General features: G+C 56.1%; 1 protein-coding gene across 2 annotated transcripts; it reads left to right on the top strand.

Moving 5' to 3' along the window:
* The first annotated feature begins 8,445 nt into the window (after positions 1 to 8,445).
* LOC122387602 (homeobox protein engrailed-1-B-like) lies at positions 8,446 to 24,542 on the top strand. 2 transcript variants are annotated; one of them, XM_043377945.1, is made up of 3 exons: positions 8,446 to 9,033; positions 22,587 to 22,847; positions 23,490 to 24,542. In XM_043377945.1, the coding sequence occupies exons 1-3, from the start codon at positions 8,466 to 8,468 to the stop codon at positions 23,516 to 23,518; spliced, it is 858 nt and encodes a 285-aa protein (XP_043233880.1). In that variant the 5' UTR covers positions 8,446 to 8,465; the 3' UTR covers positions 23,519 to 24,542. The 2 variants fall into 2 exon arrangements, with proteins under 2 accessions (XP_043233880.1, XP_043233890.1); XM_043377955.1 differs by having other exon boundaries at positions 8,519 to 9,033; positions 22,587 to 22,926.
* Positions 24,543 to 27,900: the final 3,358 nt, after the last annotated feature.

Raw genomic sequence — 27,900 nt, forward strand, 5'->3', positions numbered from 1 at the left:
GTGCCGCCTTGTCAGATCCCAGACGTTTAGCGCGTAGAAGCTGTGAATACAGGACGGATCGCTTACACTGCATGGGATGAGCTGAGCTGTAGTGCACTATGATCGGTGCCGCCATTGGCTTGATATACAGCTCTGTGTTGTACGTACCATCGTCACGCACACTTATGGTGGTGTCGAGAAAGGGTATTTGTCCACCAGCTGTTTTGTCGGTCCTCTCGATGGAGAATTGGAGCGCTGGGTGAAAGTCATTTAAGAAGCGGAAATATTCATCGAGTTTGTCTGCACCGTGAGTCCATACTCCTAGCACGTCATCGATGTATCGCATGTATGCGACGGGCTGGTACTGACAGTTGGGGGACGTTAAAAGCAGTGACTCTACGGCGTTCATGAATATGATTGCTAACGGAGGGGCAATTCTTGAACCCATGGCTACACCCATGGTCTGTTTGAAGTATTTATCACCGAACCTAACATAGTTGTTGTTTAGGCAGTGTCTCAAAAGTACTTCTATGTCCTGGCGGGTCAGGCCGAATGTGTCCACGTCATCGTTATGTCTGTCGAAGAGCTTAAGCGTAGCTTCTATGGCCTCAGTGGTGGGGATGTTGCCGTACAAGTTCGCTACGTCTACAGAGAACACGATAGTGCCCTCTGGGAACTTGCCATCAAATTGGGACCTCAGTCTCTGCAGATAGTCCTGAGTATTTTCTAAGTGTGCTGGCACAAACGCTAGTAATTGAGTGGTTATTCTCTCTAGAAGCCATGTGAGCTTATCCAGCGGATCACCGCAGGCAGATACGATGGGGCGTAAGGGGGCATCAGGTTTGTGTGTCTTCGGGAGCCCGTATAGTTCGGCGGTCCGAGACCCAGAAGGCAAAATGCTTTTTGCTACCTTGTCGGGCACCTTACCTGCAAGTGTAGTTTTGATTAGCCTTTTTGTTGTCGCTTCGAGCTTTGAGGTGGGATTTTTCTCAACAGCCTCGTACGTATCAGTGATCGTTTTAGCTTTTTGCACGTATTCAGCTTTTGACAGAACCACTAAGCCCTTGCATTTATCTGACCGTTTAATAACAATCTCGGGATCTTTGCCAAGTTCCTTTAGAAGACCCAAGTCACTAGACTGGTGATTAGGTTGTTCTACTGTCTTGTGGTTTTTAAAGAGTGTCATCACTTTTTGTTTTACAGTTTTGAGGGCCTGCTCAGTGTGGACTCCTGCGGTAGGGGCAGCTTTGGAATCGGTGTCACTGAATCTAGGTATCAGTGTCACCTTGCGTTGGGCAATCGGCGCTTCATCCGGGCTGGGGCGGTCCGTGTGAAGGTTGTCATCAGCATTCGATGTGTCGTCAAGACAAGATGAAGGGCCTGCATGGTACGACTTGGCTTTCTCTATAGATTCCCTCCAGCGGAGAGCAAAAGCACCTCTCTCCAGACCTAACTCTACATCTTTAAGGGTATGACTATTCACGGATCGAGAGAGAGCAAAATTGGGGCCTTTGTTTAACAAGTTGACAAGCGGCTCTGGGAGAATCCGTGAATAGTCATACCCTTAAAGATGTAGAGTTAGGTCTGGAGAGAGGTGCCTTTGCTCTCCGCTGGAGGGAATCTATAGAGAAAGCCAAGTCGTACCATGCAGGCCCTTCATCTTGTCTTGACGACACATCGAATGCTGATGACAACCTTCACACGGACCGCCCCAGCCCGGATGAAGCGCCGATTGCCCAACGCAAGGTGACACTGATACCTAGATTCAGTGACACCGATTCCAAAGCTGCCCCTACCGCAGGAGTCCACACTGAGCAGGCCCTCAAAACTGTAAAACAAAAAGTGATGACACTCTTTAAAAACCACAAGACAGTAGAACAACCTAATCACCAGTCTAGTGACTTGGGTCTTCTAAAGGAACTTGGCAAAGATCCCGAGATTGTTATTAAACGGTCAGATAAATGCAAGGGCTTAGTGGTTCTGTCAAAAGCTGAATACGTGCAAAAAGCTAAAACGATCACTGATACGTACGAGGCTGTTGAGAAAAATCCCACCCCAAAGCTCGAAGCGACAACAAAAAGGCTAATCAAAACTACACTTGCAGGTAAGGTGCCCGACAAGGTAGCAAAAAGCATTTTGCCTTCTGGGTCTCGGACCGCCGAACTATACGGGCTCCCGAAGACACACAAACCTGATGCCCCCTTACGCCCCATCGTATCTGCCTGCGGTGATCCGCTGGATAAGCTCACATGGCTTCTAGAGAGAATAACCACTCAATTACTAGCGTTTGTGCCAGCACACTTAGAAAATACTCAGGACTATCTGCAGAGACTGAGGTCCCAATTTGATGGCAAGTTCCCAGAGGGCACTATCGTGTTCTCTGTAGACGTAGCGAACTTGTACGGCAACATCCCCACCACTGAGGCCATAGAAGCTACGCTTAAGCTCTTCGACAGACATAACGATGACGTGGACACATTCGGCCTGACCCGCCAGGACATAGAAGTACTTTTGAGACACTGCCTAAACAACAACTATGTTAGGTTCGGTGATAAATACTTCAAACAGACCATGGGTGTAGCCATGGGTTCAAGAATTGCCCCTCCGTTAGCAATCATATTCATGAACGCCGTAGAGTCACTGCTTTTAACGTCCCCCAACTGTCAGTACCAGCCCGTCGCATACATGCGATACATCGATGACGTGCTAGGAGTATGGACTCACGGTGCAGACAAACTCGATGAATATTTCCGCTTCTTAAATGACTTTCACCCAGCGCTCCAATTCTCCATCGAGAGGACCGACAAAACAGCTGGTGGACAAATACCCTTTCTCGACACCACCATAAGTGTGCGTGACGATGGTACGTACAACACAGAGCTGTATATCAAGCCAATGGCGGCACCGATCATAGTGCACTACAGCTCAGCTCATCCCATGCAGTGTAAGCGATCCGTCCTGTATTCACAGCTTCTACGCGCTAAACGTCTGGGATCTGACAAGGCGGCACAAAAGCGGGGTATGGCTAAGATCGAAACGCTGTTCCGGCATAACGGGTACCCGAACAAACTCATTCAGAGAACTAAGCATCGGGTTCTATTTAGTAGTGAGCAAAACGGCAGAAACAGAGCAAAAAACAGAACAAAAAACGAACCTACATATATCACACTCCCATACATCGACGAAACCCTAGCACGACGGGTGGATGGGGTCTTCAGGGGCTCAGGTTTGAATGCGCGGGTCGCTTGGACCAGTGGAAAAACACTAGCGCAACACCTCACCAGGTCAGCCATGCAAAGTCCTCCCTGCCCGGCAGGTACAAGGAAATGTCACACTTGTGAGGCGGGGCTGCCTGGTCGCTGCCACACCAAAAACGTTGTGTACAAAATCGTGTGTAACATGTGCCAAGACAAAACTAGTATTTACATAGGAGAAACTAAAAGACGCATCCGGGAGCGGTTTCACGAGCATTTGAGGGACGCAAAAAACCAAACTAAGGACACTCCACTCGGAGATCATGTAGCTAGGACACACCCAACCAGCATAGTAGGGCCCGAGTCGTTTAGCGTGTCGATCGAAAAAGTTTGTAAAGATGTACCAAACCTCAAAATAGCCGAGTCAATCGAAATCAGAAACCAGCGACCCCACCTCAACACACAAACCTCATCATGGCCTCTCCTCAATCCCCCGCCATACACACCCCCAGTGGCTCCGGTAGCTCCAGTGTAGCATACAATATTGTAGAATACCTATTATTTAACATTGTCATATGTCATGTGTTTGTGTATGTATGAGTAACAATAGACAACTATATATTAGATGTATTATGTATATTGTATATACATATTATGTATGTATCTATTATGCATATTGTGTATTGTATGTGCATATGTATGTATCCATCTATTATGTAAAGTATGTATCCATCCATGTATCCATCTATTATGTAAAGTATGTATATTGTAAACGTATATGTATTTTTGGCATTATGTACATTATGTATATTTGAAAGCATTGCCATGTATAATGTGCAAATGTTGACACGCACTTGAATGATTGTATACGTACTGATCGACCTTATCCAACGAGAACCATATCAAAAGATGCACGTTTTGTATTCCGTTTGAATCGGCTTTGTATCGCTGCTTAATTGCTATTCTCATTCTGATGACGGTGCAATATCGAAATATATCAATTTAGTTTTAATTATATCAATTTGCAACATATAACATGAGCATAAGGTTATTCACTCTATTCAGTGGCGTAGCCAGAGATCAGCGAAAGGGGGGGCCATGGTGCTCGAGGGGGCGACTTTTTCCCTTGAGAGGGGCGCCATTGTCAGCTAGTGACAGGGGTGTCAGGCTAAAATGTAACGTCATGTTCATGCATGATTTACTATAGGTGTTGCAAAATACATAAGAACCAGCTTTCGCTGATTTTCATAAAGTCCAATTAATGCAATTTGCAGCCTGGTGTTTTTTTTATCAAAAAACCTTGATCTAGATGAATTTTTAGCATGATATAGGAAACGAGCTCAGGCTACGGACATTTTATTCTCAAAATACGCATCCATGCGAATTCGAAACGGTAAAATAACTATACGTTGATCGATAGGCAGAATCTTTATTCTTTGCAAAAAAAAAAGAAAAGAAAAATATACGGGCTCACTCACTGATCCGAAGTGACCTGTGGGCTGCAGCCTGTGGTCGACCGGGGTTGCCGTGTTTAGAATATCAGAGCGCACGTATGTAGGATACACGCTGCGACTTATTGCCTAAATTGGAATCAAGGAAAGACTTGAACAATTAAGACCATGAGATCCACCATGAGATCCCAACTCATTGTCATACCAGCAGCGACTGCAGTCAGAGGCGACCGAACGCTGACATACGTTCTGGATTTTTTCTCCACACATCCCCTTTACAATTCGATGTCTAGTGCGTGCAGCCCCTACTTCTGGACATGCATGACTGCCTCCAGTGACTGACTGCCACGCCTCCAGAGGGAAACAACTCCAAAAATAACAGTTTTTATTAAAATCGTTTTCTGCAATAGCTTTTGACTCAAGACAGTGACGACATTTATTTTGCCAGCATCGTATTCCTCTCGTCGAAACGCGTCGAATGAACTATACGTTGACCTTGAAACGTCATTTTGAAAATTTGACCTCAGGTCAAGATCATGACCTTGATGGACAGGGTCATGCTGCATATCACTCGATCCGTATCGTCGAGCTGAACACATCTGACGTGTTTTCACCGCTTTAGCACGTCTCTATCAAAAGGTATAGCCAAAGAAATGCTGGTGACCGTTCATGACCTGAGATGACCTCAGGGGCACACAGAAGGGTCACAGGTGCATTTTATCGATTCAGTGTGTTATGTTTACCTATGTACCGATGTTTGAGAGGGTTTTGAACCACATTCGTCCAAAAGAGGCGCATTTCAATTTTCTCCAATTGACTTATACCTAATGGAGAAGTCGCAAAATTGACCTGACCTTAGGTCATGGATATCAAAAGTCCGAGATAAACATTTTATACATATTCTTAGTCTTATCAATCTCTGATAGTTTTAAAGGTAATCGTTCCGTTGGTGTGGCGTACGCTGGGGCGGCACCGCACTGCTAAGCGGGGGCGGCATCACAATAATGGGGGGCAATGCGCTGGGGGCAGCACTTGCATTGAGGGGTGGCATTGTACGGTGAATGGGCGGCGTCGCATTGAGGGGCGGTATCGCAACGAGGGGTGGCACTATCGAGGCTGCCTTATAAGAAACGCTTGGCACATCCTAGCCCAGCTCGGCGCCGCCTGGCTGCTGCATCTTGAAAAGGGTCCTTGGTGTCGATGAGACAGCCCCATTGTAAAATAATTACCTACCTAGCGTCAGTGGTTTCGGGGGGGGGGGGGGCGCTATCGATCTTGAATGGGGCGGGGCGACTCTGAAGTCTCCATTCAGATGGGCGTCAGTGACTACTGGAGGGCGCCAACGAACTCGGATAGGGCGAATGTGATCTTCAGAAGGGCACCGGGTGATCTAGAGGGGTGTAATGCTTAGATGGGGTCACTGCTGCCTTCAGTAGGGCGTCGGACGCTCTGAAGGGGCGCCATTGATCTCGGATGATTCGACTGTTATTTTCAGAGGGGCACCAGTGGTTTCAGAGGGGCGCCATTGATTTAGGATGGGGCGACTGAAGTCCCGGTTCAGGTGGGCGCCAGTGGCTCTTGAGGGGCGCCAGCGACCTTGGATTGATGGGGCGACTGTGATCTTTAGAGGGGCGTTGAGGGGCGCCATTGGGCATGGATGGGGCCGCTGTTGCCTTCAGCAGGACGCCGGACAGTCTAGAGGGGCGCCTTGAAATTGGGTGGGGGGACTGTAGTCTCAAGGGGCGTTGTCTCGGATGGGGCGAATAAACTCTAGAAGGGCGCCATTGGTTTCAAAGGGTTGCCATCGATCTTAAGATGGGGCAGCTGTGATCTCCGTTTAGCTGGGCGCCGGTGACTTTTGAGGGGCGCCAGCGACCTCGGATGAGGACGACTGTGATCTTCAGAAGCGCACCGGGCGCTCTGGAGGGGCGTCATTGGGCTTGAATGGGGCGACTTTAGTCTCAAGCGGGACGACTTCAGTCTCAAGGGGGGGGGGGCGCTAGTGACTCTCTTGAGGGCGCTATTGATCTCGGATAGAGCGACTGTGATCTTGAGAAGAATGCGGGTGCTTTAGAGGGGCGCCAGTGGTTTCAGGGGGCGCCATCGACCTTGGATGGGGCCGAATGGAGCAGCTATGAACTTCAGAGGGGTGCAATTAACCTTAAATGGGGCGACTGTTCCGTTCTGGTGGGTGCCAGCGGCTTTCAGGGGCGCCATCGACCCTGGGGGTTCGGAATACCTATTCTGGTTTCCGGAGGGGCGCCCTTAAACATTGGGGGGCTCAGGTCCTATTTGGGGGTGCCCTGGACTGGAGAACATTGGGGTGTCCAGGCACCCCTAAAGAGATATTGAGTTCGATCCCTGCCTGCACATCGCTTTTTAATTCATGCTCCCTCTGTAAAACGGCATCAGCCTAGTCGGCGCTAAGTGGGGCGCCATCTGGGCGGCTGGGCGGAAAGGGGGGGGGGCCATGGCCCCCATGGCCCCCCCCCCTGTCTACGCCACTGTCTGTGAAGGACTTCGTAGGGATCATGAAGCTACAAGGACACTGGCCCCAACGACCGTCTCAAAATGGTGAAGACGCTGTTAGCTTCGTTTGGGACGCCACATCAGCATCAAATGTATAATTGTTCGTATATGATGTGCTCTATTTACATTATTAATCATGCTCAGAAATACCATAGCTTACCTCCAAAAAACAAACTCCTTGAAAAAAGAATGCCACGCCTGCCGCAGGTGCAGGCGTTTTAGCATCGGGGGCGTTTTTTATCGGGGGGCGTTTTATCATCCTCGAAGGGAGGGCCTCTTAAAAAAATACAGTGTTTTAACGTCCACAATATTTATGGTTTATGAGACATTTGCAGCGCACCAGAACATGGTCTATTCTGAAGCTAACATGTGACAATTTCGATGAGAAAAGATTGCATTTGATAGCCATTGTTTTTTTCAGATATATAAGGGTGATAAAGATGCATATATCTAGCAAGTAAAGGGGCAAAAACTGAAACAGGCTTACCAAAAGTCGCTGCGACGCACCTGATACCTCAGGTTTCGTGAGTTGTTGTTTCAAGAGGGCTTCTGCTTTACAAGAACATTAAAAAATAAATAACATTATTGGTTTGGTAAAAAAAGCGATGGGGCCTCTTACCGACCCTGGGCGTCTTACACGGATCTCCCCTATCATTTGTGGTTGCATTGCTACCTACCCAATATTTGTTACTTTGCAGGATTTTCGTTTAATGAAAAGTAATATTCAATGCATTTCTATTCTTTCAAGAAGATGGCGCCAATATTCATTTCAGCGCTGTCTGACCCAACAGCCAGGTACCTATGATGTATGGCAGCCGTCATGTTTAATATGATTATTATTCATGCATGGCCCGTCGTTAGGGAGGTAAATGCGTTTCAATTTCCATTTTACCCAGGGCAATTCGCCATTCACTAATTGCATTTGCAGAACTAACATCTGTTTGCTGGTCCACACGCCAAATAGGTATTGAGTGCACGACGAAGTAGCCATGCCATAAAATACCTCATTCAGAATAAAAAAAAAAAAAAAAACACTTAAGTGATTCAGTCCGACGAGACAAAACGCTGCATTTGCTGCAAACCATCCGCAAAGGTTGTAGCTTATCACATGCATAATAGACATGTACGAAGAAGTCTGTTAATAAGCTGCCCAATAGAGTGATCCGGCCAAACGATATCCCACGTTGTCTGACGGCCGGGAGCTCCTCCCCCCGGCGGCGGCGGCTGAGCTCCGCCAGTCAGCGGCCGACCAGCCGTTGTAACGCCCCCTCTGATTGGCGCGCCAGTCGGCGGCGGGCGGAGCCTGCGGCTAATGATGACGTCTCGGGCGGGCCGCCCCTGGCCGGCCGGTGGCTCTTCATTCGCGCTGTCCGCCGCCGCGCCAGCGGGTCGCCGCCGCCGCCCCATGTGTAGCAGCACCATGCCGCTGCCGGCCTCGCCGCTGAGTGTGGGCCCGGTCAGCCCGGCGCCCAGTGCCAGCTCGGCCGGCTCGCCGCGCCTGTTCGTCTGCCCGCCGCTGCCGCCGACGCCGCCGCACAGCGAGCGGTCGTTCAGCGCCAGCCCCGGCCCGACCAGCCCCGGCGCGCTATCGCCGCGCCCGCCGCACCGGCCGCTGCCCTTCTCCATCGAGAACATCCTGCGCCCCGACTTCGGCCGGCCGCCGTGCCTGCCGCGGCTGCCGACCCTCTCGGCGCTGCCGCGGCGGGCCGCCGCCGCCGCCGCCGCCGGGACAGCGCGGCCCGTCGACCTGCGGAAGCCGCCGCCGCCGCCGGCCACCTCCGACCCGCAGGTGCTGGCCAACCCGCCGCTGCCGCCCGAGGAGAAGATGGTCTGGCCGGCCTGGGTGTACTGCACGCGCTACTCGGACCGACCCTCGTCAGGTAAGTCACAGCCCACCCGGGGCTGCCGGGAAGGGGGCCGGCCGGCGGGAACTCGCTGACTGGTCTGAGGGAGTGGTGGCGGAAATATCGGGACCGAACCCTGCCCCGTATGGTTGCACTGGCTGTGGCGGCGACTTTATTCAGTTGATTCAGGTCGTGCTCGTTTCGTCGTTGGCCGCTGTGCCCCTCGGTAGTTGCCACTGGCTCCACTGGCTCACGGTGACCCACGGCGACCCCTGTGACCCATGGTGACCCGCGGCGACCCCTGTGACCCTCGGTGACCCGATGCCGGTAACGCCGACCGTCGCTCCGAGTGTGCCGCTCTCCGCTGTACCGGCGCCCGTCCGTCCAGGTGTCGGCCGGTCGGTCGGTCGACCGGTCGGGGTTCCCGGCCCCAGCGGGCGCGCGCGCCGCCGCTCCACGCCCGGTGCCGCCGCTCCACGCTGGCCACTGCTGAGGGCACGATCGACCCAGTTCGTATATGCTGGGGTTCTAGGATGTGTTGGCGGCAGGGTCGTTATGGACCCATACCCTCACTGCTATTCGCCAGAGTCCACTGCTGGTCGCTAATTCCACCGTTCACAGTCCACTGCTGGTCACTGAGTCCACCGTTCACCGTCCACTGCTGGTCGTTAGGTCCGCCGTTCCCTGTTGGCCACCGGGACTCGCTTTGTACCGTCCCCTGCTGGTGGCTGAGTGATCAGTCCACCGTCTACTGCTGGTCCGCCGTTCACTGCTGGTCGCTGGGTCCGCCGGTCGCCGTCTCATGCTGGTCACTGGGACTCGCTTTGTACCGTCCCCTGCTGGTGGCTGAGTGATCAGTCCACCGTCTACTGCTGGTCCGCCGTTCACTGCTGGTCGCTGGGTCCGCCGGTCGCCGTCTCATGCTGGTCACTGGAACTCATTTTGCACCGTCCCCTGCTGGTCACTGGGACTTTTCTGTATTTCCAGGTTTTCTGTATGGCCAGCTCAGGAGTTTTGGTGCTGTTGCCGAGTTCGCTGTTGCTGTCCACGTCCACAATGCAGGGATTAAACACTCTGTTGTCCCCACCACGGACACCTGATCCTGCGTCTCGTTATTGTGAACGTAGTGTCACTATGTGCTGTGCCCAATAATCAATATCACATTACGAGTTCGCTGTCCACTATGGCTGTGTGCTACCCTACGACCCCCCCCCCCTCTATTCACTGTCCAGGAGCACCCTTCCTGCCAATATGAGCCGATCCCTTCTATGTATGTGTGTTTTGAACATAAAATAAACGCAGACTGATATTGAAGTATTCTGTTAGCCTCCTGCACGCATACCGTCACATGTGCGGCAGAGTTAGAGTTGCAAAGTTTCCCTACCGCATTACCGGCATGCCGGTAATTTTTCACTACCGCAGGTTTTTGTGGTATCTGGCATGTCTTGCCGGTAGCATGCCGGTATTTTTGGTTTTGCACAAAAAAAATTATTAGCATATGATTCAAACTTTGGACACTAAGAGGAAAATGTGGCATCTCTTGTAGGGGTAAATTGGAATCAACAATGCAGGTTTTTTAGTATGCCGGTAATTTGGTGGTGTTTTTGCTTTGGGCGTGGTAGCATGCCGGTATCCCCAAAAAAAATTGTGGGGCGGGGCGGTGCCGGTAGCAGCCTTTGGGGGAAACTTTGCAACTCTAGGCAGTCATCAGCGCCGCGTTCGGTCGCCTTGTCTGTATGAGCTAGCCCGCGCCTTTTCCCTTCTCGATCCTCTCACTACTTGCAATGGTCACTGCACTGTGGCTGGAGGGTAGCGGCGATGTGGCAGCTCTACTACCATGTCCCGCCCCCACGTCTACAGCATTTTAGGCGCAATTTCAAAAAGTTAAAGACCAAATTCAAAACGTTCACGTGCATTTTGAATGTAAACTTTTTGAATTTGGTCTTTAAATTTTTGAAATTGCGCCTAAAAAGGTGTAGTTGGAGACCCTGCCGGTGAGCTCAGGTGGTGTCAGCTGTCCGGACCGCGGCCCCGCAGAGCCCGGCACGTTCAGTGTGGGCTCCAACAGGCGCCGCAGAGCCCGGCACATTGGGCTCAGACAGGCCCCGCAGACCCCGGCACATTGGGCTCAGACGGGCCGCCCCGCAGACCCCGGCACATTGGGCTCAGACAGGCCCCGCAGACTACTGATCATGGACTCAATGAACCAATCAGCATCCTTGTTTATATTACAAGATGTCGCCGGCATCGCGTAAATCCTGCTCACGAACACATTTGATTTATGTTACGACTGCGCCATTTCTGTTTCTAACGATTCCTTGCATCTTAGTATCAACTATATACTTTTAAACTAGCTTTAGACTAACTTTTAAACTAAGGATAGTATGCACTTTCTGACACATATAAGTTAAAAAGAACATATTATATGAAATTGGCTAAGTTCGTCACAATTCAATATCATAGTTTTTTACATACAAAAACTATAGAACCATCCATAGAACCATGTAAGTCATCCAGATAAATGGGCGCATTCCGCGCCGTTCGTGTACCCGATGTTCTATATGCTTACTCTGCTCGGACCTTCTCACTTTTGGTTAAAAAAAAAACGATATCCGTGGTTGATTAATTACCATTTTTGTCGTAAACACCTTTGGTGAGTCAGATTCTAGGTATTGTCAGAATCAAATTCGAAACGCAAAACAAGGAAAGTGAAAATATTTAGGTATTGAGAAATCCATGGTTCGTATCGATTGAGCATCACCGAAGGATCTATTCAGAGCTGCAGAGGGTAGACTGATTTTGTACTTCCCAGAGGAATATTGAAGGTTAGAAATGCTTCACGTTGTCCGGAGTCTGTTAGTCTAGTACTAGTGCACTGGTGCAGTGGTGTGGGTACTGGTGATTCTGCCACAGCAGCAGAAGCTGAGCCCAGGGGTAGCCAGTAACAGTTGGTAGCATTAGGCCAAATGGGCGCTCAAAAACTACTACCCCATAGGGTTTCCATGTTAAATCGACCTTTTTCAAGCGAGCCTCACACGTAAGCTAAAAGATAAAGTGCCAATATTATTGTGGGGAAAGGTAGCTTCAAGCCTCCTCTACAACCTTTTTATCTAGCGTTTTTCGATGCGGAGGCCATAACAGGTCCAAAAAGCATTGGGCGCTGCCCGAGGTACCAAAAGCCCCTCCATGAGAGCACAAGTTCCTGCGCATGCGCACATTGCCTCAACCCTGTACTGGCGTACATAAGTGATACTGCTCACGGACTCGGTCAGCCAATCAGCGTCCCCGATTACATTAATAGATGTCGCTAGCATCACGTGAATCCTGCTTGCGAACACGTTTTAAGAATGAAACAGCTGCGCCATTTCCGCCTTCCATTGATTCCTTCCATCTTAGTATCAACTATACGCTTTTCAACTAACTTAAGACTAAGTTTTAAACTATGGTCAGTATGTTATTTCTGGTACATAAATTAAAAAAATAACTGCTTTATGGATTTAGTTTTACTCGTCAGAATAGAATACTCTATTTTTTCCATATTCAAAAGATATATCACCTACCATGTAACTCATCCAGGTAAAATGGGCGCTTTCCGCGTCGTTGGTGTACCCGTTGTTCTATATACCCTGGCTGAGCCAGGCCTCGTGGGACCCCTGGCCGTGGGCGCAGGGCTCTCTTCGGCCCTCGGCCTGCTGTCGGAGTCGGACTGACCTGGACAGGGCAAACCCCGCGGTACTGAGACCCTCGGCCCTATCCTACTAGACCGTGATCACCAAACGGGCTGAACAAAGGAGGAAAATAACAGATGAAGGTTAATAAATAAATAAAAACCATAGTTTTTCATCGCTGCAAGCTTTGATATCAAGTGCCACATATACCCATTAAATCGCTGCTCGACCCACCCCCGTAGTCTAACTGCAGGCTGTCGGACTGGCAGTCCCCAGTTCGCTGGTTTTTGAGCCAGACTCCTGGCCGGTGCACAGTGTCCACCTCTCTCCACATTTCCTCCCGACCGGCGCCCGGCGCACGGGCCAGCTGCTGAATATCTCGGCGATAGGGCGCTCGCCATTCGGACCGTGTCCGCGACCGTGTCCGACAGTCCCGGACACACGGCCGACCCCGCGTCCTGCTTAGATTTACGATACCGTTATTTTCCCGTCTTCGCCGTCGGAAACAACATACCCGATCAGGTCACGTGACTCTGTCGCCGGCGCACCGCTAGCCGAAATTATCATCGGAGCCGGGGGGCGCCGTCGACAACTGCTTGTCTCTGCCATGGGCCGGCGTGGCGCCGCGCTGACACGCGGCTCGCGGGCTCGTGCGGTGGACAGAACACGTGTCGGCTCGGCCGGCCGGGTGCCGTATCGGTTAGCGCGACACCCGGCCCAGCGGTGGCCGAGCGGTGGCCGAGCGGTGGCCCAGCGCCGCCGATCGGCACACCGATCCCAGCTGAGCACGGAAGCCTTAACATAACAGTGGGCCGTGTTCAGGGGTCCCAGCAGCCGTCGGGCCGGTTCGGCGTCCTGTATAGGGCGGGTGGGCAGCCCGGGCGGTGGTCTGCCCCGGACGGGCGAACCGCCCGAGCGGTGTGGTCGGTCCGCTCGAACGCTGCTGGTCCGCCATTGTGCGTCGCGCCGCACGGACAAATTGGAAATTGTATGTTATCTAGATGCGCTTTTCCGCCTGTCGAGCGCCGACGAGTGGCCGCTGGGGATAGCCGATCGGCTTTGTCGGAACCAACCGGCAATTTCGGATCACAGTGGAGGATTTTGTTTATCCACTTGTGGACACGCTCCTGGCAAGTAAAGCAGGTCATTTGGAAACTGAGGCACAGTTAGACGGGCAATAATAGCACCGCTGCTGAAGGACGTCAAAAACAGCGAATAATTCCCTGTTTGAATTTAACCAGCCGACAAAACACTCCACCGCATAGCGGTATGCCCAGCCGGCGAAACTCCGAGCACGCTGCGCGCTGACCAGCCGCACTAGCTCGGGGCGGCGCTGCTGCCGGGCTGAGGGTGATGCCGGGCTGAGGGTGCTGCGGGGTGGCACTGCGGGGCTGAGGGTGCTGCCGGACTGAGGGTGCTGCGGGGCTGGGGGTGCTGCCGGGCTAAGGGTGCTGCGGGGTGGCGCTGCGGGGCTGAGGGTGCTGCGGGGCTGAGGGTGCTGACTAGTCTCACCAGCTCGGGGCGGCGCTGCTGCCGGGCTGAGGGTGCTGCGGGGTGGCGCTGCGGGGCTGAGAGTGCTGCGGGGCTGGGGGTGCTGCGGGGCTGAGGGTGCTGCCGGGCTGAGGGTGCTGCGGGGTGGCGCTGCGGGGCTGAGGGTGCTGCGGGGCTGGGGGTGCTGCGGGGCCGTTTTCTGTTGGTGCTGCCCTGAGGCCAGACCCAGACGAGAACTCTGACCAGACCAGGCCAGACCCCCGTATCGCGGACCCCCGGACTCGTATCTATCGGCACGACTGGCACACGGGTTCGAATCTAACGGTGCGCCGAACAAGGAGGGACGTGAGGCGCGCCTTGCATTTTACATGACGCTGCCTGCGCTAAACGTGCAACAAGACACAACAGATGGTCACAATGCAGGCATCGGTTTTCAATGGGCTAAAGTGAATCCTAAATTCGGGATGAGCTGCCGGCTTACTGGCAAACATTGAATCTAAACGATGAATACCGTTGGCCTTTAATGCCATTTTATCGGCAAACATTTTAGCGCCTTTTTGAATTAATTCTTGGGCGGTAGAATATTGCATACCTCGTCAGAACCTTGTCTCTATTGCGGTCGCACCCTAACAGTAAATACGTATGAAATGAAACATTACATTGAACATATGGCAACATAGCCGCAGTGTGCGCCTCAATGCTGGGTGATGATGACTCACAGTTTCCGGAGCCGGAAAGAACACAAACATTTGTAAGTGCCACCCACGACGCTGAACTTTTGCCGCCCGCGTCTGCTGCAAAGTCGTACAACGGTGGGTAATGAGCGATATTCTCCGGCTGGAACGCCACCAGCGACGCGCTGGGACAGACCAGGTCAGGTCCAGGCCCGCTGCTGATATGTCCATTGGCGTCCGATCGCGCTCCGCGGATCTGCCCGCCCGGGCCGGCGACGGACTGCTGACTGCTGTGTGCTGACTGCTGAGTCAGCGGCCGGCCGGCTGGCCACCTGGGTGGTCCGGGCGGCGGCGGCTGCCGGCCGCGGCTGCAGCCCGCCGCGCCGGCCGGCCAGCTCGCCGCGCAGCTCCACAGCCGGCCACTAAGCCGATTAGACCGCCGCGGGTCGGCCATCGCAGCCCGCCCGTCCGTCCGGTCAGCCAGCGGGGCAACCAGGGCAGTCCGGCAGCTCCCGACCGCCGCCGGCCGCCGCTCCCCGCGCCGGACCCAGCTCCGGTACACCCAGAGACCCAGGCCACCCCGCAGTCCGGCAGCGACTCACTGCCGCCTGTCGGCGCGCCCGCGCTGAGCGCGTTTCATGAATGGTCGGCAGGGCGCCGGCGGTCACCTGTGACCTGTGCCGCGGCACCGGCGCACGCGCCACGCCGCCGCGCCGCCGCTCATTTGCATGCTGCAGTCTCAGCGGACGCCGACCGCCGCGACGGACTCCCAGCTGCCGTCATGTTCCGTTACCGACCAACCGACAATCGGCCGCCACATCCGCCAATGAATCCGCCGTTAATGAGCCTCGAGGTGCTACATTGTAAAACGTGGGCGCTCACTTGAGAGGAAGAATCGGCTTATTACAGACACCTTCAGCCACTCCCCACCAGTGTGCGGCTACTGATGTTGCGCGCGAGGCGTCACATCCCGCCGTGTCCCTGTCGGGCCGTCACCGCTGCCTCCTAACGAGCTCGGTGCCACTGTGCGCTCTCCGGCCCGACCCGACCCTCGCGGGCCGGCCCGCCTGGCTCCGTGTGGTCCCGAATTTCACACTGACTTATTGCCGCCTCCGAGCCGAGCCCGCCGCCCGGTAGGAGCCCCGTCCACCGGCCAGAATAAAGCGGCGCGGCCGGTACACGCTGCCGGCCGGCCCGCCCGACACGGCCCCTTTCAGGCGGCACAATGCAACATTCAGCGGGGTGGGCTGCTATACTCGGGTGGAGCGCCCATTGGCTATTCGGCGGTAATGTTCGGGAAATTGGCGGTGGCGCCGGGGAAGACGGACCCGCCCTCGCCGCTGTTGGAACAACACATCGACTGAGGGCGTCCCCGTGCACCGGTCAGCATCGGGCGCCGCCCACCCGCTGACGATATGGTGCCAGCGGCACTGGTGCCGACCCACTGCTCCCTCCCGGGGCCAGGCTGTGCCCTCCACTGCCCCCTCCCGGGGCCGCGCTGTGCCCTCCACTGCCCCCTCCCGGGGCCGGGCTGTGGGCCGGGCACGGCCTCGCCAGTCCTCCCCGGGTGACCGGTACGGCTGGGAAGCGTCTCACTCCCACGGCCGAGGCCCGCCGCCGGCTCCTATCGCCAGTTACGCCCAGTTACGCCGGCCGACTATCGCCAGTTACGCCCCGGCGCGTGATCGCCGTGCTTCACAACCATTTCGCATTAGCGCCACTTTGATTTGCATGTGCAGCCAGGTGGCGCCGGGCGCTCCATCTGGGCCGGCCGGCACTCCGCCCCGTCTGCCGGTGCTGGCCGACCCAGGTCAGGGGGGCCGGCGCCGACTGCCGACCCAGAGGCCAGCGCCAGCCACCCTCCTACGACCGGCGTGAGCTCGGCGCACCGGTGTGCAACAGCGGAAATATGCTAATCGAACAGCGGTCAGATGTTGCCGCTAATGGGTGCTTTAGCGGGGACCATTTATCTCGGCGTGTGACACGACCCAGTGCCGTCATAACGTCATCACTGGGAGCGCGGCTGACCGGCGGGGCCCGGGCGGAGGTGGGACTGAGCGCCTCCCGCGTCCCGCGCCGTCACTCCACTGTGCGCCAGCCGTCATCGACGCGACCCGTCCGGCAAGGGCCCACACTCTGCCCGGCCGTAAATTGAGGCCGAGCGGCGCGCCGACTGGCCGTCCGCAGCGGCGCGTCCCTTTACGAGCACCTGTGGCGTGCAGGCTCGTCCGTATTCCACATTTAATGAAGAGACTGAGCCACTCACAAATTGCCACGGCTGTACCGTCGAGCGCCTCCCAGGCAATAACGCCGCCCGTTTTGGCACCGGCTCGTTACAAACAATGGCTAAATCCACAATAAAGCGCTCCGACCAGCGGCAATTAAAGTTTAAGGACGCAGTTGAGGGGCGGTTTGATCGCTTTTTGCATCATTACAAATAATTAGCGACGGAGGCTGGTTGAAATAAAGTTATTCGTCGGCCATTTGGTGGCGAAATGGTAATCTCTCGCAGCTGATCACCGGTGTAAGTCGAGATACAACGATCGAGCGCGGCGGGAGGTCGGGAGTGCTGGTGTGCGGGTCATACTGTGCAGTGTGCACCGCGCGGGTAAACCTCCGCGCTCACTGGCGGCAGTCTCAGCACCCGTCCGGACTGAGCGGGGCAGCTGCTGCGTTTGATGACCTGTCCAGTTCCTGGGTCTGACCCGGCACTGCCTGATGTGGCCCTGATGGTGTCCAGTTCCTGGTCTGACCCGGCACTGCCTGATGTGGCTGATGGCTGGCCCAAGGCTGGCCGACTGGAAGACTAACTTCTACCCGGCGCCTTCGGCTGCCCGAGCCTCAGTCGGACACTGAGTGAAAGGGCAGGTCATAACAATCACCACTGTACTTCACAACCACGGCTGAACTTTGGCCTGACCCCGGGCCGGTGACACCAAGGTCACAGGAAATGGCTATTGGTGAATGGTGTGCCATTCGCCGCATTGGACACTTCCTCGCGAGGTGATTTCAGCTCGGCGAGCTGTCCAGGAGCTGACGAATGCGAGCGCGCCGCCGTTAGTGAATTATCCGACCAGAGCACGGAGCACGCGCTAAAAACACGGCCGGGTGAAAGTGCTCCGACAGAGCTGCGGCTCCTCTCTCACGCACACCGTGATACCGTGTGCGGCGCGTGACCAACTGTTGTTTATAGTGCGTATCAGTCGTGTCCAACGCGCCACGGCGGCCGCAATCGTGAGCTGGCGACACCACTTTCAGTGGCATTTTTCTTCATTTAGCGCTCCTGGTTTCTGTTTACCAATCAAAATTCCTGACGTGAAAGCGCGGCGGGTGATTTGGCTCACCACTGTTGTGGCTCATTTCCAGAGCGCTAACAGCGTCTGACTCCACTGCGGCCGGTAAAAGTCTCGTTGTCGGTAATTTATTGGGTCCGGGACGCGGTGGTGACATTCTCCGGGCAGAGCGCGGCGCTGAGGACAGAGGGGGAGGGGAGGAGGACCGGAACCCGGCCGGGATGGCCACTTGACGGCCGTGTCCTGACCAGTGTCCGGCGTGTGAAAATACCCCACCGCGCAGAGCGGTAAATCTCAGGTGAATATCTCTGGCAATACCACGGGAAAGGCGGTAGATCTATTGACGGAACGCTTAAACCATTCCGTACTGGGGGAGAGAGAGAGAGAGAGAGAGAGAGAGAGAGAGAGAGAGAGAGAGAGAGAGAGAGAGAGAGAGAGAGAGAGAGAGAGAGAGAGAGAGAGAAAGAGAGAGAGAGAGAGAGAGGGAGAGAGGGAGAGAGAAACAGACAGATAGACAGACAGACAGACAGACAGACAGACAGAGACAGAGACAGAATTGCAAAATAACGGTGAATAATCATGAATACAATTTTGAGAAATAAAGTGTGACATTATTATCCTGTGTTATATGTAAATAATCTTTATGCATCCCACAGAAAGCCCACATGCAAGCAAACGGTAAACAATAACATTGTATTTGCCTTTTGGGCCATTATTTATTTAAACTGCGCTTACGTTTTCACATAAATGGGTAGGTACTATTTGTACGATTAATTGTCAATTTAACAACCATTTAATAATCTATGTACCTTGACAGAACAATTCGCAATTGATCAGAATGCTCATGAAAGTAACCAAAATAACTCGAGCTAATCTATAAATGCGTTTATTGTGATCCCGTTCCTTCAACGTCTCTAGAATGTGTTCCTTTCAGTGAATTACACGACTTTTCGAGTAGCATTTGTTCCAGCCGTCTCACCAGAATGTTCATTGTTTTTTTTCTATCGGGGGCAGCGTCACCGGCCATTGCTGGCCTGTGTCTGGGATAGACCCATCCTGACATACGGCTCAGTCGGTGCCAATAGCAGTGTCCAAACGGAGCGCCCAGTCGACGCCCAGTCGGCACCCGGCGCTCCGCGCCCACATTCCGATCGCCGCGAAATTGACACATTCGACATAGTTGAAACTGGAATTGGATTAAATTTACATTCGCCTGGCGCGAAAACAATAGCCGAGTCAAATAACGCGGAATTAATGGCGCAAAATTGAGACAGTGGGGAAGGGTGTTCCGCAGGGAGAAAGTCGGCCGGGAAATGGCACTGTGAATTTATTCTGTTCCGCCCCATAGTTCACACATTCCACAATGAATATACGAGTTGATTGAAAGACCAACCTTTCCAACCCTCCATTATCGATCACGAGAAAGAGGCAGATGTTTTCTGAAGAGTGAGTCGTGCTTTTGATTAAACAAACGGCGCAGTTTCGATAGTGTCCCGCGGACGGCCGCGCTGTTGGCGCGTGTCGGCGGCGGCGGCGGCGGCGTGTGCCGGCCGAGGCCCCTGCTAGGTGGTCGCTGTCCGTGAGGCTCGACTGCCCTCCGACCACCTGGGGGAAGGCGGGCTGAGGGACCAGTCACCTGAAGGCACGGTCACCGGGGGGGGGGGGGGCTGAGGACCCGGTCAGTACCCCCAGGGTGGACTGAGGGCACGGTGATTTCGCATGTTTCACGCCTCATGGGCTTTTGGCCCCAGCACACAGCTTTTCCGCCACTGGGCACAGACACAGAGCTGTCCACTTCGTCGAATGGGACACGCTGCTTCGATGAAAAGTCGGATATTTACACTTCTTGGTTAAATTGTATTATACCTATATGACTGATAAAAGCCTCACCGCCTCTCCGATGCGGCCGCCCGCCCTGCTGGCCGCTCGGCGGTGGGCGGCGGCGGGCGGCGGCGGGCGGCGGCTACCGCGGCGGGACCACCAGCGACCAGTGGCGTCCGCCGGCCGACCCACGTCGCCAGTGCGCCGTTTTTGCCGCCGCGTGCAGGGCGGTCGGCGGATCACGACTGGCAGGGGCGGCCCCGACCGGGCCGGAGCCGGGCCGGAGTCGGGCCACAGTCGCCCCGCCGCAGCGCGATTTATGAACGCGATGAAGCTGCATGAAGGGTGTTTAATTGATTCTGCGCCCGGATGGGCGTTAATCGGCACATCAGCGACCGGGCGTCCGGCGGTATCGAGATGTGGGCGAGTGACTGGTGCCAACTGGTGCCGACTGGTGCCAACTGGTGCCAACTGGTGCCGACTGGTACCGACTGGTGCTGCAGTATTCGACTGTGAAGCTCAGCCAGTCCTATGCTATTTTGTATCGGTTGATTTGGTTGATTACGCTCACCTCGGGTCCGAGTCAGACCAACCAGTCCAACACTATCAATACAACCAGTACCAGCGCCAGTGAAACTCGGGTCGGCTGGGCGGTACGGTGTGCGGGTGTACTGCTCGGGAGTCTCCACTGATCAGCCCTCTCCGCAGACCTGAACTCACTCAGCCTCTCTCCCTCTCTCTCCCCTCTCTCCAACTCTCCCTCTCTGTCGGACGACCCCGCACCGGTGACACTATCAGATTGACACCGACAGTTAATAAACGGCGGCGTATCGACGGCGCAGTCCCAGCGCCCCTTCCCGCGGCGGTCCGCGCGTCCGACCGCTCCGAGCACGTATCGGTCTCCCGCCGCCGCCGTCTGCCTGCTCTCCCCCGACTCCGTGTCGCGTGGTCAGGTCGCCGCAGCCCCCAACACCCGGTGGCGTTGGGTCGTCGCTGTCGGCGCCGGCGACCGTCGGGTCGGCGCGCGAGGCGCCACGAGCGACCGACGGCCCCGACGCACGCAACATCGACCGTGCGGCAGCGGCAGCGGCGGCGGTCGGCGGAAGTCACCATCGCGCCGGGCCCCGCCCGGCTGGTGCCGCCGCCCCTGGTGCTGGTGCACGATGAGTTCATTAGCGCCCGGCGGCGGCGGCCAAACGCCGGCCACTGCTGAGCCGGGGCTCCGTGGGTGTCGGCCAGACGGTACACCACTAACGCCCACCGTCACCGTCACAGGGCCGGACCGAGCGGTCCTCAATGGGGACCACCCCCGGCGCCCCGACAGCGGCTCCCACGGATCGGTTACCGGTGACAGACAGCCGTCACCCGGCGTGGGAATCCCTCCCGGCCGCCTGTGTAACGGCCCGGCCAGAGGACCGCACTGGCCCCGTCCCCGACCGGCATACCAGCCGGGCCGTCCACTGCCGTCCGAGGCGCATAGCTGGCCGCCGGGCCGGGCCGTGGCTCTAGGCCGGTGCTGTGGGCCGGTGCTGTGGGCCGTGGCTCTAGGCCGGTGCTGTGGGCCGGTGCTGTGGGCCGTGGCTCTAGGCCGGTGCTGTGGGTCGGTACTGTGGGCCGTGGCTCTAGGCCGGTGCTGTGGGCCGTGGCTCTAGGCCGGTACTGTGGGCCGGTGCTGTGGGCCGTGTCTGTGGGCCGGTACTGTGGGCTGTGCTGTGGGCCGGTGCTGTGGGCCGTGGCTCTAGGCCGGTGCTGTGGGCCGGTACTGTGGGCCGGTGCTGTGGGCCGTGTCTGTGAGCCGGCGCGCCGTCCACCGTCCGCCGCCTCTGAGCGGCTCACACGGCACACTCTGAGCCGCCACCTGCACGGCCGCGGAGTTGGAGCTGCGCGGCCCAGCTCGGCCGTCAACTGCCGCGCGTTCAGCTCTCCTCGGGGAGAGCCGAACCCTCCGCCCGGGGTCCGCCCGAGCTCCGCCCGAGGTCTGTCCGAGGTCCGTCCGAGCTCCGTCCGAGGTCCGTCCGAGGTCCGTCCGAGCTCCGTCCGAGGTCCGCCGGTGCGGCGGGCGCGCGCCGCGCCGGTCCGGCCGGCTATTACACGGCTGGGCGCGCAGTAAAAACAGCCGCCGCCGCCGCCTCTGTGGTCTCCGCACAGACGAACGGACCACACAACAGCAACAGCCAGATTACAAAACAGCCCGACTAAGCCGACCGCGATTCCATTTCACACCGGATGGGATTAAGACGTCGGCGCTGGCAGCTCGGACGCGCTGCGGAGGCCCGACTGCAGCGGTCGAGGTCGGCCGGCAGACTCGGTGACGGGGAGGGGGGGGGGGGGTGTTTAGATCCGGTAATGGGCCGTTTTTTGCCGAGCGGCGGCCCCATAAAGGCCGGGTTGACACGGCCACCGCGGCAGATTGTCACCGTGGAATGTGAACGGATGACACCAGATCGGGAGCGGAATGCGGCGCGGCGCGCGGCCGGTGACCGTCCACTCGGAGCGTCACCGGTAAAAACACACCTCTGCCACTGCCTGAATACATTTCCGAGCGTGCCTCATACGAATACGAACGAGCGTGCCGTGAATCCCCCACGGACCGTCTCCACCGGTGAGCCAGCGTCCCTCTAACGCGCGCCATCTCTCCGCAGGCCCGCGGTCACGGCGCACCAAGAAGCCCAAGTCGTCGGACGAGAAGCGGCCGCGGACGGCCTTCACTACCGAGCAGCTGGACCGGCTGAAGCGAGAGTTCGACGAGAACCGCTACCTCTCGGAGAAGCGCCGCCAGGACCTGGCCCAGCAGCTCGGCCTCAACGAGTCCCAGATCAAGATCTGGTTCCAGAACAAGCGCGCCAAGATCAAGAAGAGCTCCGGCCAGAAGCCGGTGCTGGCGACACGTCTGATGGCACAGGGTCTGTACAACCACGCCACTATCGCGGCTGAGGAGGAGGAGGAAATTCTGAAAATGTGCAAAACTAGCCTATAAACAACGTAAGTAGTCGCAGCAGGGGATAAACGGGACCCGGGCGGGTGTTTTGCATTGTTCCTAGCTCTGCCGTGATCTGAATTTCCTCTGAAGCCTATTGCTTTAGCGCCAGCTGTTTAAATGTTCCTTCAATTACCTTCAATTTGTATAATAGCGTGTCCCGTGGGGCACACCGACTGCGCACCATAATTCCTGGGCCGGCTCATAAATTAGGCTAGAGTAAACACCGTGTAACTTACACGAAATCCCAGTGTCTTAAATTAAAGCAATAAAGCTTGCTGACGACATGGGCACAATGACTGTGCAGATGGCGTAATGACGGCACGCTGCCTGTGGCCGCCGAGCGCTGTCCGCGGCCCCGGCGGGCGATCCGTCTTGACCCTGTCAGGGCGCGAAAGAGCCCTGGGTCCGGCGCGCAGGGTCGGCCGACACCCGCGGGCCCCGCACTGCGCCACAGGGCCCGAGGGCTCAGCCCCGGGGCCCGGACCGCGCGGCAGTCGGTGTGACCGTCACGACTGAGGGCGCCGGTGTGACCGCCTCTCTGACGCCTCTGCTCTCCCGTTCGCAGGCTGCCGTGCTGGCGTTTCGGGCTGCTAGCCGGGTCTACCAAAGACATCTTATCTGTGATAGTGCCGCTGTCCGGCGGTCTCAGCCGGTCCCACAGTCCACCGACAGGAGCTGGGACGGACGCCGGTCTCGGGTGTTCCGGGGGTGTCGTCCGAACCTGACGGGCCGCTCCGCGGTCACTGTCAGTCACCGCCCCCCTGCTCGGCTCAGCTGCCGGCGCAGGGGCGACCCTCGGCGCCCCCGCTGCGCCCCAGTGGCTCTGAATGAGCTAATGAAGACGGGTGCGGTGGCGGCCACTCACTGGACGATCTCGGAGCGGCGGGACACTTCCGGTGTCAGCGGCGGTCGACTGTACGCCGCCGCGGGGCGCCGTCGTATTCTGCAGCGGGGACGGGTCGACCCGCCGCCGTGTATTTATTGCGGACCGCGCCGGTTGCCGCCAGCATGAGTCGCAGCAGGCTGGTGCGATGTTGTTACCTTTCGTAGGGTGTGTCTAGATTTGAATTTGATGAAATGCTTGCTAGATTTGATGCTATCCCGTCCTACTAAAAATTGCATTTGTTGCTTCATATTTTGGGCTTCACGAGATCGTCAATTTTGGAATAGCAGCTTTTTTTCTCAGTTTGACATGTAGCGCGTTTCAGTTCGGCCTGTGTATGTATAAATCGCCGGTGCCTAGCCATTTTGACTCAGTCCTCGTTTTGTTTGTCTGAGCTGTTATCGCAGTGAATGTTCCTAGGCCGCAGTCGGCACCGGGCAGCGCGCCGTAGTGTGGGCGGCTCATTAGTACATAGAAACCCGCCATCCTCACCGGCGTGACAGAGCGTGAGAGCGAGAGAGAGAGAGAGAGAGAGAGAGAGAGAGAGAGAGAGGGGGGGGGAGACAGAGGACGAGCGCCAGTGCGTGCATTGTACAACTCACCTGCAGCGGCCGACTAGTGATATATGATGCCAGAATGACTATCAGAGCCATAGCGCTATCGTTTATGTTCGCGTTACAACCTTTAATGCGTGTGTACATGTTTTGTGTCGGTTCAATACATCATGTGTTGTGAGAGCGTGTGTTGGCCATCGTGGACGGTCCGACGACACGCCAGGTGCCCGAGCTCGCGGGAGCGGTGACACACTGAACGTCCCCCCGTCCAACAGATAGGTACAGATGTACCCCCAGATGAACAAAGGTGTAGTAGTAGCCGTTTTCACGACGGGCTATCCGGCGAGTGCACCTAATTTGCCCAAATCTGCACCTAATCTCTTTTACAGCAAATATCTTTATTTCATGAATTTATTTCAGTGTTTTATAACCGATGATGCTCTCTGATAATTATATGACTAAGCAGGCATATAAGCAATTAGTACAACCCTATATATGCTAATAGCTACCAAGAGACACACTGAACCTAATTTGACCAAATCTACACCTAATCTGCAACAGATGTGAACGAAAAGTGTACCAGATGGCCGTCGTGAAAACGGCTAGTACCTTCCCAGAGAGATGCGTTCAACTATGTACTGCAAAATGTCCCTAGCATGAGCAAATGTCTACCGTCTCAAACGGCACGCCACAACATAACGCCCAGAGGCGCCCATACCGGCTCGGTGTGCTGAGGTGGAGCCAGTCTGTCCCCGCGGCGCCGACGCCGGCACCCCGCCGTCCGCCGGGCGCGGTGGTGCTGCAGTGCCGCCGCGGAGGGTACATTCCTCCGATCAGCGCCGATCAAAACAGTGGCATTCCGCACCGGTCTGACGGCGGCTGTTGCAAACAGCGGGCGCCCCGCCGCGGGCGCGGCGTTAGTGTCCGCCTGACGGACTCTGCCGGCCGCCCGCTGGCCGTGTACACCCGTCCGGTGTGTCTGTCTGTGAGTGTACGTCCGCCTGACGGACTCTGCCGGCCGCCCGCTGACCGGGTACACCCGTCCGGTGTGTCTGTCTGTGTGTTCCTCCGGCTGACGGACTCTGCCGGCCGGCCGCTGGCGCGGCCTCCTTCCGGACGGACGTAGGTACATACACAGACAGATACACCTAGGACAGTGGTACACGGACAGACCTTACGGGCGTGGACACACAGACAGATGCACACCGGACGGGTGTAGGTACACGGACACACACCGGACGGGCGCATATACACAGACAGATACACCAAGGACAGGGGCACACGGACACAGACACGGAACGGGCGTATATATGTTACACAGACATATACACCTAGGACGGGTGTACACGGACACCTTGCAGGCGTGCACACACAAACAGATACACCTAAGGACAGGGGCACACGGACACACACACCGGACGGGCGTATGTACACAGACAGATACACCTAGGACAGGGGCACACGGACATGAACACCGGACGGGCGTATTTACACAGACAGATACACCTAGGACAGGGGTACACGCAGACAGACACCCCCACTGAGAAAACAGTGTCCCGATTTTCGGGCTCAGAGACCAGTTTTCGGGCTAATGTACCATATTCAAAACAGACAGCACATTTCGAGAATACTTTCTGAGCAACGCCACATGGGCTCATACGATCCCTTAAATCGGTATCATTGATCGCAGAAACAGAGCTCAGTCAGTACCCATTATCGGTGTCAAGCTCTAAAACTAGGCTCACTATGATACCAGTTTTCAGCCTGATCCCCATTTTCGAGCTCACCTGATTCCAGTTTGAGGGCTCAAATTGTGTGGTGAAGCCAATATTAGGGCTCACGTCATCGCTTTTCGGGGCTTTGGTAAAAGCTGGATTGCGTCAGCTGGCTGGCCAGCTGGCGACGCACGAAAGGTATTTAATTTTAGATATACCTAAGCGCGGTAGTAGGATGGACATAAATATTTCAAATGGCTTTAAATGAAAAATTGATTGGTAAATATTTATTCTTTTATATCTAGCATTGATATGTAAGAAGCTCTGCTAGCGCCACCATACGGCGCCAGCTGGCAAAAAAAAATCCAGTTAATACCAGAGCCCGCTTTTCGTCCGATGCAGCCCCTCCTCCCCCCTCCCCCGTGTCCAGCAGCTGCGAATAAGACGAAGCCGCGGACAAACTTTTTTTTTGCTCGACCAGCCTAGCGCCAGTCTCGAGCGGTGGGACAGTTAACCCGGCAATTTTGGCCGGGATGCAAAAGTTACGTTAAACCGGTTTATGTTAACCCGGGAGCAAATAACAACGTGGGAGCCTATCTTAGGTGTGGCAAAGCTAACGGATTACTTACTTGTTGCCGAGGTGCCCAAAGAAGGTACTGGAACCGAAAACACAACATTGGTTCATGTATTTATTAACATTCATACACACAGTCATACTTGTGCAAGGTGTCAGTGTTCGGTTGTGGGGTGTAATAGCCAGGGAAAAAGTTCTATGAACTGAAAAACCCGGCGCCTATTACTTCGCAACATGGTTGTGTATTCAACATGAACTGCAAGGAGTGCAGACGACATTGCCTGTGCTAACTTAACGTCTCACGAGCAGCGCCGCGCTCTGACACCTTGGTCCCAGAAGCAGCGGCGTTTCTGACCGCAAATCGCCGGAGAGCCGGTCGACGCCGTTGAGGGGACTGAGCAGGCCGCTGCCAGCTCCACCTTCACGTCCGCGCGGCGCAGCTCGGTGTGCGGCGGCGGCTCATCGCGCGGGCCGCACCCGTCCGTCCGCTGCACGAGCCGCTTTTCGATCCGACAGCGCAACACCGGCACGCCATTGTGCTGGCTGAGCGGCGGCAGCGGCACGTAGGCAACAAAACAGTAGAAATCGATGGGCCTGGATCGGCGTTGCCAGCAACGCCGGCAGCGGCGCGGCGGGAGGCGCCAGTGCCGCCGTCGGGGACGTGTGCCCTTCGCTGCGCTCATTCGAGTTGGCCGGCCGGCCGCGCGGCGTAGTCCTTTTGACACGGTGCGAGAAGAGCCGGATGAAGGTGGACTTTTTATTGGCGTTGCTGGTGCTCACGCCGCCGGCGTCCAGTTTGGGCGGCAAGTCCGAGTACCAGGAGTCGGACAAGTCCCGCGCGAACGCCGCCAGCCGGTCGTCGTCACTGCTGGCGGCGGCCCGCCGACGGCGCTGCCTCAGAATCGGACGAGTCGGTGGTACTGAGCACCTCGCGGGACGGGTAGCTGGGAGTGGGCCGGCCGCGGCCCCTGCCAGGCCGCGCCACCTTCACCGGCGCAGCCGCCTTCAAACTGCCCTTGCTGGGCGGCGGGTTGGTCGGCGGAGGCGGCAGCGGTGCCTCGACGTCAGTCCGAGTCGCTGTCACTGGGCGGCCGCCGCGGAGACGGCTTCTGTTTGACCCGCAGCCGGCCTGGGCCGGCTCGGCGCCCTCGGCCGGCGGCGCGCGCCGTTTCGAGCGTTTCACCTTTTCACTGTTACTCTCGCCTGGTCCTCAGCGTCGAGCGGCTCGGCGCTGTTCGGTTTCATGTGGC

Source organism: Amphibalanus amphitrite, unplaced genomic scaffold (assembly GCF_019059575.1).
Source record: "Amphibalanus amphitrite isolate SeventyFive unplaced genomic scaffold, NRLGWU_Aamphi_draft 000017F_arrow, whole genome shotgun sequence".
Lineage (NCBI taxonomy): Eukaryota > Metazoa > Arthropoda > Thecostraca > Balanomorpha > Balanidae > Amphibalanus > Amphibalanus amphitrite.

Bases quoted from the DNA above. Each gene is read 5' to 3' on its own strand.
- LOC122387602 (XM_043377945.1), top strand. From the start codon at position 8,466: ATGATGACGTCTCGGGCGGGCCGCCCCTGGCCGGCCGGTGGCTCTTCA. The intron at 9,034-22,586 runs GTAAGTCACAGC...ATCTCTCCGCAG, and splicing joins CTCGGACCGACCCTCGTCAG to GCCCGCGGTCACGGCGCACC. The intron at 22,848-23,489 runs GTCTGTACAACC...TCCCGTTCGCAG, and splicing joins GACACGTCTGATGGCACAGG to GCTGCCGTGCTGGCGTTTCG.